Raw genomic sequence first — 15,740 nt, 5'->3', positions numbered from 1 at the left:
CTTTCACCTGTTTTGTAGGTAGGCAATTTAACACACTATTGTAAATAAATAGTGCTTCTATTACCCAACCAAGCTGCATCATTATTCTGAGCTAATTATCCCATTTTGCTGATCCATTATTATTTAAACATGCTGAAACAAGACAATGGAATGAGCAAATGTTGAGTCAGCAAAGTATTCCCTTTCTACAGCTCCAGCTTATAAAACGTAAGATTATTTTTCCACAACTATTCCTTAGTGGTCCACATGCAGAATTTAGCTACTCCATGACAGTGTTGGCACAAGAAACTCCAATGTTAATTTGAAAGCACCATGGCAAGGAGAGTATCTAGATGTTTTGACACACCTTGCTATTTTAACATGCTACTTTTAGACCACTCTACTCACTATCAAGTTTAATATGTTCTGTACATAAAATGTCTATGAATACTTCAAGGTGATATGTTATAAATAAACTATCCAAGCAGAAAATGTGCAAAGGTCCTTTTGTTCGAGTTATTGAGTGGTTAGCCTCTGTTCCTGTAAGACAGACGCTCTTAACTGGGGGTATCTATATTGACAAAAATGGTGGTACAAACTCAATCTCTGAATAATAAAAAACAAATGAGACAGGATTCTCCGCATTATCCAATCTGAGATCAAAGGGGAGAAATAAACTTAATGTATTGGAATATATTGATGTAGATGAGTGTGCCAAAAGATCCATTTGCACCACACCCTGAAATAATTACAAAATTGTTTCCAAGGATTTTTAGGGGCTTTTAAGGTGCAAATAGATAAACAAACACATTATATTAAAATAATCAATATTTTATTATGAAAAATTATTATAAAATCAGATTTAAGAAAAATTCTCATTCTTGTTAAGACAATACCCCAAACAATTCCTCGACATGTTTTGCTGTATATATATATAGCTTCCACAGGAGTATTTAATTTGGATAATGCTCACACATGCTGATGAAAGAATATAACATACAAAATAGTTACCGTAATTACTACATAGTATTTGAAAAAAAATCCTAAATTTCAAAAAAACATACATAATACATACATAATGTGTTGGAACACAGCTATTGACATATGTTTAGGTAATTCTTGTAACTAATAGGTCTGATGATGCCAATTATTTTAGCAGTTTGGAGTAGGAGGTATGGGAAGATATTCAGCAATCTATTAATGGTATGTAATTGTAAAAAGGTTAAGAACCCCTGCTGTTTGACTACTAATGCCAATAAAACATAATTTTAAGAATTATTTCTGTTGAAAGCTGACATTAAGATATGGCTTTTATTGGGCGGTTATAGTGCTAATAAGCTTATCTCATACCTGAATGATCCCTATGTAAGCTGCCAATCACTGTAGTAGTTGCCGCTACTACAATGAGAGCAGCAGTCTTCTGGGTCCAGTGCCCAGCAGCTGCAATTCTGCATAATAACCACAGGAGGATGCTTTCTTGGCACTGCCCCCATTTTTTCAATGCATACAAGGTGTTTTTAACATTGATAGAAATAAGCCAAAAACTCAGTGGACTCAAACGTTGAAAATCTTTATTGGCTACACAAGTGTATACAGTAAAACAATGCTAATGCGTTTCGGCCAATGTGGCCTTACTCATAGCAAGGCAATCTCTGGTTGGATGATGTGGAGAGGCAGTGCAGTGATGACATGACCGTCATATCTTCTAGTCAGAGAATTCCTTGTATTCATTGAAAAAATACAGGACTTTCTCTAAATGGTGGCAGTGCCAAGCAAGGGACCCCCTGTTGTTAATAAGCAGAATTGCAGCCACTAGGCACTGGACCCTGGAGACTGCTGCTGACAACTACTACAGAGATTTGCAGCTTACATAATGATCAATCAGGTATGAGATATGCATACTTACAATGGTCCAAGATGGACCAATGTAACCGAGCATTAAAAAAAAACATACCTAAACATTTTTTTACATTGTTTATTAAATTGAAAATTGACAGGACCTCTAGCCAGAATAACTGGAGACAGGAGCAGTAAAATTTTTTGATCTATTTCAGACTGCATAATGATGTTATCACTCAACACTTGACAACATTTTGCCTGCTAAGTGATAATACCCCCCATCGGGGACTGTGTAAACATATGCTGTACTTCAGAGTTTGTTTATCAGGGGATATAGTCAAGTCATGCATTCCTCCAATGAAGAATCCTTACATACATTAATCTACTGACTAATTAACCCTTAAGAAAGTTTTCCATTTGTTCCTGCCTCATTAATGTATTGGGGCACAATGAAAAATCCGGGGCATCTTTTTGTTAATGTGTAAGTGTAGACAGTTACATTCAACTTATTTAGTGATATATGAGGAAATTACATTATGACTAATTTTAAAAGTGATGTCTGGTTTTAGTGGTAGGCCCCCCTATTTTTTTTTTTTTTAAAGCCTGTGGTGTGTGAAACACACATTTAAAAGACTTACACCCGGTGCATAAAAAAGTGCACACATGCAAAACGTGAGACACACAAAAAGTGCACAAGGTGTACACATAGCCCTCCTCCAAAGAGGAAGGGCCCTGACCCTGATCCCCCGGGGTGCGAAGCTCCTGACAGGGACTGAGGTACTCACTTTGGTCCTCCCAGCTGAAGCTAGGCAGACCCCGTTCTCCAGGGGGACTGCCGAAACAGCCCACCCCAAGTACTTGGTGGGGCTCCCCCGAAGGGAGACCCCATGAGAGCCAGAAGGCCATATCCACCCCCCCCCCCCCAAAGACTTTCAGGACAGGCCCGAGGACCTACGCCATACCAGTCGTGCAAGTGACAGTACAACCAAAAAGGGACAAATGTGAACACACGACAAAGAAAAACAGAGTGGGGAAAAGGGAAGTGGAGAAGTGCCAAAGTGCCAAAGTGCAAGACCTTGACAGGCCCCCCGGCCAGGAATAAAAAATTCCTCTGGTGCTGGCCAAAAGGCCCGCCCCAAGAGGCAGGTGCAGAAAAAGTGTGATGGTGCAGTGACCAAGGTATACAACACAAATTTAAAGCAGCGCTAGCCCTTGAATTGTATAAATAAATAAATAACACTAAGTAGCTCCTAGGTGAAAAATGTGACACTCTCAAGTAAAAAATGTGGATAATAAATTATGTCAAACAATTTTTAGAAACAACTATATATTAGATATTGTGAAAATGACAATATTTCAGTGCTAAAATACATATATGATTATAAAAAGCTGTGAAATCGTGCTAAAGTCCATAAAAAATATGAAATGATAACCCTTGGGTGATGCACTTCCTGTCACGCACGGAGCGGCACATCACTTCCGGTCCATCACTTCCTGCCCGTGGAACGCACCCCGAGCGGCGTAACCACGAGGCACTACTTTGTACATGCCTAATTATCTTGTACTTGCTGTAAGTATGCATTTGGCTGCTAAACAGAAATAAACTCATACGTACATACTTCACTATATACGCCCTTTATTTCTTTCAATGGTGGATGCGCAAGCGGACCCATATTTACAGTGAAAGGCGTACAGAGGAGATTATCCTGGTGTCAAGGCTTATTTGCAATACTGTTGAGGCTCTTAAATATTGGCGTTGTGGTGAGTAGCGAACCAAGAGGGGCACCTTTTTCACCTTGGAGCACTTTACTGTATAACCGGCACCGGAGCACCTTATTTTGATCACCCAAGGGTTATCATTTCATATTTTTTATGGACTTTAGCACGATTTCACAGCTTTTTATAATCATATATGTATTTTAGCACTGAAATATTGTCATTTTCACAATATCTAATATATAGTTGTTTCTAAAAATTGTTTAACATAATTTATTATCCACATTTTTTACTTGAGAGTGTCACATTTTTCACCTAGGAGCTACTTAGTGTTATTTATTTATTTATACAATTCAAGGGCTAGCGCTGCTTTAAATTTGTGTTGTATATCATTCCTAAGATTTTCTTAGTGTCGCAGCAGCTGCTCATTTATAATTATACTATTTCTTTGCACTGAATTTATACACCATTTGATCACTTGGAGATTTATAATTTAGCTATTTTATTCCATAAGCGTGGGTATAAATTAGTTTTTTTCGCAGTGACCAAGGTGCCACAAAAACTCAGGTGAGCTGCCCCTCACCAGTGAGAATTGAGGCACCCCTGGGCTGTCCACCCCAGGGGCACGTACACCACAGGCTTTTTCGGTCTCAGCCCCCGGCCAGACCGAGTGTAGCCTATCCCCACCAGCAGACATCGGAGCCTGGATAGCTTAGAGAGAGTCTACCTTCCACTGGGGACAGGACTTTTGCAAGGCCAGAATCAAAACCCAGGAGAGAAAGCCCTCCCATCTCCATCCTGTTCCTCAGCCCATTACATCCAGGAGCAATTACTACGGCCACCCAGTCAGACCGGCTTTCTTGCTCCCTTCAAACTGGTTAGAACAGTTCAACCCATTCAAATCAGAAGGCGGCGGTCCCCACATGCTTTCCCGGATGACCTACTCCCCATACCCCGGTACCTCCAGGCGCTCCGGGTTTTGTTCATACCGGTACTAGCTGAGGTCCATACCGACTGATAAGAACAGATACTACACTTGATCTTAGCCAAAAGGCCCCCTATAGTACAGTTCAACCTACTGTTTTTAAACTTCAATGTAAAGGCCCCCTAGACACCCTGCTCCATGTAAGTATGTTTTGCCTCCTTTTAATACTTATACATAATAAAGAATAAAAGTCGGGCACATCAGACTGCTCCTTTTCCAGGGTTGTGAATATATTTTTAAAGTTCAAGTGGCTAAAAGATAATACATACAACACATGCAGACAATAGCTAATACATAGGATGAGATCTCAAAACCCACTCCACTCCACTCCACAAATAGACTAACGCATACAGTATAATAGTGAGGCATAACAGAGTGGGTGAGATGAGAGATTGAAAAAAGGATGCAAGGTAAGCCAAAGAAATACTGTACTATATTGTGGAAACCCAGAAGCCAGATGGAGGTAGAAACAACCAAAGACAACAGCAAGTGAAATAATTCTATACTTACCTTCACCAGATGTCTTCATGCTGGTTGCATAATTCACAGGACCTTCTTCCTCTTACCAGGGGATGGGCAGTATTCAATGATGTAAAAATCTGCACTAATATCATTATACTGTGAGTGCAGTGCATATTTTAGGGCAGGTCCCTGATACTCAGTACCTATTTGATGTCCTCAGTCTTCTGGTTTAATTGGCACTGGATGTAATTTAATGTGGAAGACTGAGTACTCCAGTGGCAGAAAAAAGATACTGTGGGCACCAGTGGGTACTGCAGCTGCTTTTTTAACACATCCAGGGGACTTTTTTTTCACCCAGAGTTTGATTTGAGGAAGTTTAAGCTTCTTAGCCACCTTTACTTTTTTTTCTTTTACAAAAGGTTTTATTATTGTGCAGTCAAACAAACAGGGCCAACTACTGGACAGTTACAGTACAACGTGTATAGGTGCAGGCTGGAAGAACATACATAACCAAGGCACAAAGGTTTATGGTATACAAATTCCAAGTCCAAGCCAATGTGTAGGTTTCAATAATACAGAAACATCAAACCACATGTCAAATTATGTATACATATAAACCTTAAAATGTCAGACCAAACATTCTATATTGTCATGAATGAGAGTTACACATAGAGTAACCGTCCAAGCCAACGCCTGGTGGCCAGATTATTATGCTAGCTAACCAAATAATAAGAAGACAGAGGAAACAGAGGAAGGGAAAACAAGATAAAGAAAAGGAAAAAAAGAGTATCATCGAACCAATATGGCTTGTGCGTGGGCAATCCAGGGTTGCCAAACCCAAAGAAATGTCTCATGGTTATCTGATAATATGGCTGTCAATTTCTCATTGACCATAATGTCATTCATATGGTTTTGATAGCTTCGAAGCTAAGAGATGGGGTTTTCCAGGCTCTCAAAATAGTCAAGTTAGTTGCAGTAAAGAAGTACAAGGCCAATTGTCATTCAGAGTATAGTAGTTCATTAATCAGTTTACAAAGAAGGGCTTCATACGGATTTCTCTTGAGATCAGTGTGAAGCAAAGTGTGAAAAAGCACCTAGACTCTGACCTAAAGTCTCCACACTCTTGGGCAAGGCCGCTTGTGAACCACCTTTGCTTTTTTGACTTTATAGTACCTACATAAACACATTACAATTTCAACTGAAACTGTGTAGTGAAAGGTAAAAACCCAGAACCAGTTCTTTGTTAAGAGTGCATGTTAGCAAATTTTCTGACTCTTATCTATGCCATAATTCTCCACATTTAAATCTTTCTAATTTCCTCCTTAATTTTTGAGTTAGGCTCAGTGATTCCACTTCACATCTGTGCAGTGCAACGCAGTGCAATTACACAGTTGTCACTGAACATGATTTTGTGCATTAACATACAGTAGGTTGCATTAGGTGGGCTGCCAAAACACTAAAATAGACCTATAAACAGACCTAAACTAATTTTCAATGCAATGCGGCCAAGGTTTGTCAATGTATATTAAAGCTGCTTGAAGATACACTCTTCACAGGATCAATACAGCACTGCAATGCTGTGATTGCTGTGCATAGTGCACATCAAACACCCCAAATGTCTTAGGTTGCATACCATTTTAGTTTGTGAGCTCAGAACTGATTTAATTTCTTAATCCCAGATAAAACATTTATACCACCAACAAGATTTCAATGGAACAGTGGAGCAGAACAAAGGAACATCAGTCCCAAAAACAAATGGGCCTAAGGAGAAGTAGGTGTCCATACCGTGACCCCTTTTTTTCTGTAAACTGTAGTCAGAATCTTGTTGAACCTCTTTTGTTTGTGGGTATTGTGAGTACCCTACAAACCAAAGAGGTGCCCGAAAATGAGTCAACCTAACTCAGTCTATTATGGTTATAAACAGTAATGAAATCTAGGCAAATTCACTCCACCAAATCACCACCGAAAATGAGTCAACTTAACCCAGTCCATTATGGGTATAAACAGTATTGAAATCTAGGCAAATCCACTCCACCAAATCACAGATATTCACATTGGTGAATGCATATAATCTGATCAGCACACAGTGAAGTAGCAATAGGATCCACCTCTAGTCTGTTAATGTATAGAATTCTATGCGGACCCTGCTTCTATTTACAAGCAGGAGATTGTGGAACAGGACTCTTGTTAGGTGTTTCTTTATTTGAAAGTCCCTGTTAAGGTTAACCAATTAGCTCATCACTAACTATAAACATGAGTTCCAACTGAATTCTAACTTTTTCAACTCTTTTAACTCTTTGTGATGTTGATATGTTCCTGTTAGAGATATTTCAGCTCACTTTCTGTCCAAGTATTATTACTTACAGACAGCAATACCAATTCAAATAGGACAGAGAAATAGATATCATTTCCATAACCCTCAGAAGCCATTTAAAGCCCATTGGCCCATTAAAAAGCACCAAAAAAAACCTAATTTCACCTTCCCTATTGACTACAATGTATTGCGCCAAAATGGTAAATTTTACAAACACTCAAAATTATGCTGAAATTTTCTTCTTTATTTAACAACATCCATATTAAATCACATGGAAAAATATATGTTGTTTGAGTGGAGCCAAGGAATTGTTTTAATGGGTAAAGGTTGCTAGTTGCATGTCTTGCTTTGTAATAAAAACATATTTATATTTGATCAATTGGTAGTGCTTGTATTGTTATTAGGAGCTCTCTGCCTTGTGCTGCACCTTGTCACAGTTAGGACTCTTCAGATCTGCCTGTCCGTTTTTTTGGCGGATCTGAACGGTCCCCCCCATGCATCTCTATGGGTAATCAGATGTCAGCGGAGACATGTCCACTGGCATCCGATCCGATCCGTCAAACCGATGGTCCGTTCCCATCCGATTTCCCCCATAGAGATGCATGGGGAGCTGACAGCTGTGTCTCCGCACACAGCGCGGAGACACAGCTGTCATCCTCCTGCTCAGCGGGGGATCGGCGGCTCGATCCCCCGCTGGGAAAAACGGAATCCGTCCGACGGACGGATAGTGTGAAAGGAGCCTTAGGGGTAATTTACTAAAAGAGGACAGTGCAAAATCTGGTGCACCTCTGGATAGAAACCAATCAGCTTCCAGGTTTTCCTGCCAAAGCCTAATTGAACAAGCTGAAGTTAGAAGCTGATTAGCTACCATGCACAGCTGCACCAGATTCTGAGTGCACCAGCTTTAGTAAATCTCCCCCTCAGTCAGAAGGGTTAGATGTCACCCAGGGTTCTTACTTATGCAGATTGAGGGGATCTAGGATGTATGTTCTGAGTGGAGAAAATGTGTTTTGGAGATTTCTCCAGGATTTGCAACTCCTGGATTGGGATTTTACTGGAAACCAGCATCCTAATTGTGCAGGTCTCTTAGTCAAGGGGCTGTCTATGGTTCAGGGCTCTTTCCCCTGGAGGACAACTCACTCTCTTCATACACAAGTGAACATCTTTGCATCCATATTCACAGCCAATTGCTGATCATATACTGGGCTAAACGATGGCCAGCATCCTTCAACCCATTCCTGTAAGCCCAGGCTGTCAATAACACACCCCCTCAAGGTGTTTCATCATACTGCCTGGACTTTACAGTATCCCTGCCCTGGATGTAATTATTAGTGAGCGACCTTCAGTCTAGCAGGAAGGACACCCACTTCCACTGATGGAGAGAAAGAGCAAGCCCCTGTAACATATCCAGTGCGACCACAAAGCTACAGAATTAAAGGCACGTACAAAGTAATATAAAAAAAAGGCAGGAGAGCTTCATGGAGGGAAGCAAGAGGATGGAGGTGAAGGAAAAGAGAGGCTGGAGTTCTGCTTTAACATATAATGTGCTGAAATTTGCGTAATTTAGGCAGCAGATTTTAAAGCTGACTTGATTCCAGCCTTACTACCAGTTTTGTTCAGTTCTACAGGCTCCTTAACCGTACTGAAATTTTAACTGAATTGATTTTACTGCACACTATGAGCTTCTCGCAGTATATTAGAAGCCCACCCCTTTCTTTCATTTGATTTCACTTTTTTCAATCAATGGAGGTTCAGCATCACATGAAAATGCAGCCTGACATCTGTCCATCAAGGCATTTTGATATTGACATTATTCCCCCCCAAGCATACCTCCCAACTTTCTAAAATGGGAATGAGGGACACCTATTAGAAAAATGATGTAGGCATAGGACACACACCCCTGTCACGCCCCCTTAAAGGAGAATTATACAAGAAAAAGCATAGCTAAACCCACAAGTTTTTTTTTTTTTTTTTTTTTTTTTTTAACCACTATTATTCCTTTATATTGGCTTTAGAAATTTACAAATGCAGAAATTTAGAAATTGGATGAAATGTTTAGCACTGGGAAACACTTTTTTAAAGATAAAAAGAGCATTTTATATACAACTCTATAGATCAGACCAAAATGAGAGGAAATGAGGAGGAAAGAGGGACAGGGGGACTTTGTTCCAAATCAGGGACAGTCCCTCGAAATCAGGGACAGTTGGGAGCTATGCCCAAGAGCCAGCCTACTGCTTGCATCAGGGGGTTCTTGGAAGGAGTTCTGAAGCAGGGTGCTGGCCCCTACCACCATCTATAATCTGCCTATATTGCATAGGAAAGCACAGAGAATGAATGATGATGTTATTGCATTTAAAATAAGATAAAAACGTAATGGTTTTATTTAAAAATGTTATTACAAGGCTGATGAAAGAAGGAAGGGGGAACAGGGAGGTAAAATATGAGCAAATTCAACTTCAGCTTTCATTTCTTGTTACAAACACACACACACACACTCATCTCTTTAGAGCAGGGATACTCAAACTATGGCCCTCCAGCTGTTGCAGAACTACACATCCCATGAGGCATTGCAAAACTCAGACATTCACAGACATGATGGGATTTATAGTTCCTGAACAACTTGAGGACCATAGTTTGAAGACCCTTGCTTTAGAGCATTGGTAATTATATATTATACTAAACAACTACCCTCAGCATCACTGTAATCCGGGGGAAAAAGTAGAAACTGCGTGATAAAATTTATATGGTAAATCCAAGGTCCAAAAGCAGAAAAGGATCTGTTAAATTTCATAAAGCTTACTTGTTTAGTGATAGGTCAAGGATAAACTTGGATCCAAAGGCCTCTATCTGGAAACTGGCTTGAGCAAGATGCACAGCCTGTAAAAGAAAATCAAATATAATTACATTCCAATTTGCAGTTATGAAACCCACTTGGAGGGAATACAGGAACAATAATTGTTTTAACAGTTTGTCTACACTGTAGATCAATGGCCTTATAATATCATTTCATATCTTATCTTACCCATTCTAATTGAGGAAAAAAAAAAAAACAAGATATCCTCCAAACAGCTCCGATTATCTACCTACTATGGTTCTGCCATTAGGAAGTGCATAGGCAAGGTCAGATGTTTTATTCTATTTTATGTATGGGTCAGGCCTTAATCTAAACCCTGATGTGTATGAAGATAGCCAATAATAAAAAACATTTTTAAAGGATGCCTTCCTTGAGAAAAAAACAGTCAGTGCCCAGATAATTCTATACTGTAGTCCAAGATTTTATTGAAATATGTTGGAGGAAAAAAAAAAAAGTGATAAAATGTCTCTTTTTTTTTACTGCTGATTAACATCTCGCATTTTCCCAAATCTGTATCAAAATACTTCCCAGCATAAGTGGTGTGCACAGCCTGTTGCATTAGGGCGTGCGCCCTAAAGCTCAGATTTGTGAACAATATTTGAGAGAAATAGGCCTTTTGTGTACACAGAAAAAGTCTTAGATGTTTGAGTTCAGCTCGTGAAAAATGGGAGCAAAAACAAAAGTGTTGCGTTTATAATTTTGTTCAGTATAGTAATCATATGCAGGCTGGAGGCTTCAATGAAAAATCAAAAGCCAACTTTTGGCTGTAGTGCCTTCTGTTTAATGCTGTAATTGTCAAATACGGAGGTATCCATAAATCATATAAAAAAAGTATCAATGGTATCGTTTTTTTTTTACATTTTGCACCTTTGCAAGCCTATATTAAAAAAAAAATTGAAACAGTGTAACAAATAAAATCCTGTTATTATTCTGAAAAAAAAAATTGTTAATTAGGTATGCAAACTATTCATAGAGTTATTGTCAAAGAAAGTGCGTATACTTAGTAGCTAACATTTCTTTGTAGTTTTGAGTAGGGGTAGATTAGCACCCCTGTCAAGCTTGTATTGCTTTCTATGTTCCATCCAGGTGGGATAACCCTCTGTGTTTATCATAGTGACAAATCAAAACAGAAAGTAATGGGAAATCAAAATTTTAAAAGTTATCACCAGAACAAAAGGGAGGGGTAACTCTGTTCTCATTTACTAGAAGTCAAGGGAAACCTCCCAAACAGCACAAACAGCAAAAAAAAAAAAAAGACTTCTGTCAGGGTTTTAGCAAACCTCTACTAAGCCTCAAACAAAACAAAAAAAAATGTCTTTACATACACTAAAATAGATGCATGCTGACAATGATTAATGTGCCCTGAGCATCCAAGCATCAATAAAATGTTTATAAAGGAAACAACAGAATGTACTTCCAAAGTAAAACTAATATCTGATTGGTCTATATTTGCTATACAACACCATGATCCTCTCTGATGTAAAACAGTTTCAGTTTATAAATAGATAAAATGGTCTTGTTTAGATTACGGCAGCTGCCGCCTTATGGGAGCATCAATCCACCATCTTTCTTTGGGCCACATGTGAGTGTGATTTTCCTATTATGGTTCTCACATACAGATGTTGTAATATCACACTTACTAATACAATCATGTATATTAACCACTTTACCACCGGAGGATTTTGCTGTCTTACATCCAGGCCACTTTTTGCGATTCGGCGCTGTGCGACTTTAACTGACAATTGCGCGGTCGTGCTACGCCATATCCAAACGAAATTTACGTCCTTTTTTTCCCACAAACAGAGCTTTCTTTTAGTGGTATTTGATCACCAGTGCGCTTTTTACTTTTTGTGCTATAAACAAAAAAAGAGCGTTTATTTTGAAAAAATAACAATATTTTGAACATTTTTTTATATGAAATTCCCCCCCAAAAAAATGTAAAAATCAAATTTTTTTAAAATTTTTAGCCAATTTGTTTTCTGCTACCTATGTTTGGTAAAAAAAATCACGATAAGCGTATTTTGATTGGTTTGCGCAAAAGTTATTGCGTTTACTAACTACGGGAAAGATTTCTGTCATTTTTGGTGTTTTTTTTTAACGCGTAATGGCGGTGATCTGCGATTTTTTTTGCGGGACTGCGACATTGCGGCGGACAGATCGGACCCTTGACTGACATTTTTTACACTTTTGGGGGTACCAGTGACATTACTGCAGTAATCAGTGCTATATATATGCACTGTTACTGTAAAAATGACACTGGCAGTGAAGGGGTTAATTTTATTGGAGAGGGAGGGGTTAATGTATGCCTGGTGCTTACTGACGTGTGGGGGGGGGAGGTGACTGAGTGACAGAAGGACAGATCGGATGTTCAGCTATGCTGAACACTCCGTTCTGTCAGTCCCTGTCACTTAGGAGATCCGCCCGCTCTGTTTACACAGGCGGGCGGATTTTCTCACTCGATTCCTTGGTAAATCCAAGGTCCAAAAGCAAAAAAGGATCTCTTCCGCTCCTCCCCTGGCCCGACTCCCGCTGTGAATGAAAACAGCGGGAGCGCGCCTACAGGGGGAGGAGACCAGCGACGTAGGTCTACGTCGCTGGACGGGAACGAGCCACTTTGCCGCAGTACGCTCCATGTGAGCGGTCAGCAAGTGGTTAACATGCTGTCTACTGCTTTACTTTTAGATACATTTTATCTCATATATATTCCTGATGAGTGAGCTTACTAAGACTCACGAAACGCGTTGAGTTTCTACAGTATATGAGTTCAACATATGTTATTTATTTGTACTATTGATATTGATGTTATTATGTCACATGTCCATTGTGCTGTATATTTTATTGTTGTTGTTACATTCCATGTACGACTGCATCAATAAAATCTGCCATTCATTGCCATTTTACAGCTATGGTTACTTATTGTAAATACCTCATATAAAGTCCCACCCAAAGGGCACCCCCTCTTTTTCTTGTATAGATTCAGTTTATACTCAATTTCTTTCATTGATGAGCAATATGCAATAGGGGCTAAATCAATTTGTCATAATTAAAGTGTTAGTTCAGGCTCATTATATTTATTCCCTCCCCCTCATCTAAGCTATCCTGCATATGCTGTATAAAAAAGATCTGTGTACGTACCTTTTTTGTAATCTGGTCTGGTCCTGTAACATGATCCAGCAACTCCAGCTCCAGCACACAACAGCTGTGAGTTTCCAGTGGGCCAAGACATCACACTTATGGCCCATACATTATTGGCGGCCTCTTCTCTCCCCTGCAGCAGCCACTCACTGACACAGGGGAGCTGGAGCTGCTGGATAACGTAACCAGACTAGACTGGGTTAAAAAATAGGTAAGTACATCTTTTCTTACCCTTTTAATGGAAGAAAAAACTATTTCTAGATATCATCTGATGGTAGTACTTTGTGAGTGTTCCAAACATTATTCGAGTCAAGTAATACAGGAGTTAATACATGTGCTGTTGAAGATCACAAAAGGCTAGTAAATGGCGACACAACTTTGAGGTACAGCTTATAATGGTATGGATCAAGTTCTAAGTTACACATAGTTCAAAGAGTTTGGATAGGTCACAGCCAACTCACAACTCACAGTTGTTCAAAAGAGTCTCTCAGGTTCTACGATGGTGGCCCAATGCCCAGAAATCAAGATCATTTGTGACATATGAAACTGGCACCACGAAAAATATTTCTGCATTACAAATGAGATCACTCTTTCTATCAGTATATCACACCATGCAAAAAAAAGGCCATACAATTGTCAGATCTATGTGTATACTGCATCTCAGACATAGTTAAACTTTTTTTTTTTTTTATATCTTTAGAGTCAAAGTAATTAAAAAGGACATCAATGAATCTGTAAAAATAGCGTATATTCAACCAAAACTTAATTTTTTTATTTGGATAGAGAAGGAAAGTGAGAGAACAATTGTCAGGCTTTAATTGCTGTCTGTTTCTTCTCGGGAAAATCATTCTCTCTACTGTATTAGTCCTGAAGGCCATTGTCAAGGAGTTTATTTACTAAAGCTAAAGAGTGCAAAATCAGTCACATTTCTGCATAGAAACCAATCAGCTTCCAGGTTTTATTGCCAAAGCTTAATTGAACAAGCTGAGGTTAGAAGCTGATTGGTTTCTCTGCCAAAGTGTGACTAATTTTGCACTCTCCAGCTTTAGTAAATAAACCCCAAAGTAACGAGAAATCCATAATTTTAATGTTATCACAGAACAAGAGGTGAGGAAATAAAACAATCTTCCAATACGGACATCTTCCAATAAGACAGGATTTCTCTTCACTTTGGAGAGATTTTTATCTGTTCCCCCATTGAGTCAACAAGGCAGGATAAATCAGTGGTCTAACCATTCCCAATTCGGTCTAAAACAAATAAAAATGTGTTTCCGCTGGAGATACACTTTAAATACTTTTGGACAATGTATTTAGTGTTCTTTAATATCAGGCAGGATGTTTAGGAGCCACTCCAAGTCCGCCTTTGTTTGGTGAAGCATTAACAGGCCAGGGTTCTTGTTGATAGCCTAATGTTCTTTATATTTCTTTATTATTATTATTATTATTATTATTATTATTATTATTATGAGCCATGGGGTCCAAGCTTTCAAAATATATGGGTGTTTGAAGGAGTAAGAAAACAAGGTAATGATGTAAGCAAATGTTTGCAAGAGTCAGATAGGACAGAGATTCTTCATCAATTTCACCATGAGAAAACATCAGAATATAATTTCTTGTCACTGGATCTATGACAATGCTAACAACACCTTCACCCTACATGAACCTCACAAAGAGTCTTAAATAGCAGAAATGATCACGCAGTGGCTTTGATTTATTAAAACTGGAGAGTGCAAAATCTGGTGCAACTGTGCATGATAGCCTATCGGCTTTTAACTTTAGCTTGTCTCCAGTATTAATAAATCAACCCCTGTGTGACAACTTTAGCAAGGTAAATCTACCTTTGTATCTTGCAAAGATTTCTTTTAAGTTGTTTCTTTTATTTAAAAATTCACCTTACTATTATCTTTTGGGGTGCATTTAGATTCAGCTCCATATAGAACTTTATGCCCAGGAAAGGCTGCTCCAACTAATGGAAGGAGCCTTATAGCTGGCTCAAATACTGCATTATTCAGTCTCTCACAGCTTTCTCCCTGAAATGCAAACTGCTTAATACAAATGAGAGTGTACTCTGCTCTTTTTGAGCTTGCTGATGCCAGCGAATGATACAAGAGTGAAATGGAGAGCCTGGGGAATGAAGCGTGCCTCCTGGATGTGCTGCAGTGTGAAAATAGCACATCCAAAATGTACTTCATTGCAGAATGCATACAGAAATTCATCAAAAAAAGTGCATTGCTGCAGTTTAAACTTTTAAAGTGATCAGTTTTAACTTTTTGGACCTTACTTTCTCCTTATTCCCCAAAGAAATACACAAAAAGGCTGCCAAGGTTTTCACCAACACTTTTCTCTAATTTGCGTATGCAGCCAAATAAAGCAGCAGAATGTCGAATGTCATATCTTCAAAAACTTTACTTAACGTTGAGGCAAATCATTTAATCAAACCTTGACCCATCTAATGT

General features: G+C 39.0%; 1 protein-coding gene across 6 annotated transcripts in view; it reads right to left on the bottom strand.

Moving 5' to 3' along the window:
• Positions 1-15,740, bottom strand: part of ADAM23 (ADAM metallopeptidase domain 23) — a 306,801-nt gene that overhangs the window by 188,022 nt on the left and 103,039 nt on the right. For all 6 annotated transcript variants that reach the window (XM_082261892.1, XM_082261893.1, XM_082261894.1 and 3 more), the window contains exon 3: positions 10,096-10,172. In XM_082261892.1, the coding sequence (XP_082118018.1) occupies positions 10,096-10,172 (77 nt within the window). The remainder of the gene's footprint in view (positions 1-10,095; positions 10,173-15,740) is intronic.

This window comes from Pelophylax lessonae, assembly GCF_965119305.1.
Source record: "Pelophylax lessonae genome assembly, chromosome: 6".
Taxonomy (NCBI): Eukaryota; Metazoa; Chordata; class Amphibia; order Anura; family Ranidae; genus Pelophylax; species Pelophylax lessonae.
Note: the sequence above shows the minus strand (reverse complement) of the source record. Positions and strands in the feature narration are given on the sequence as shown.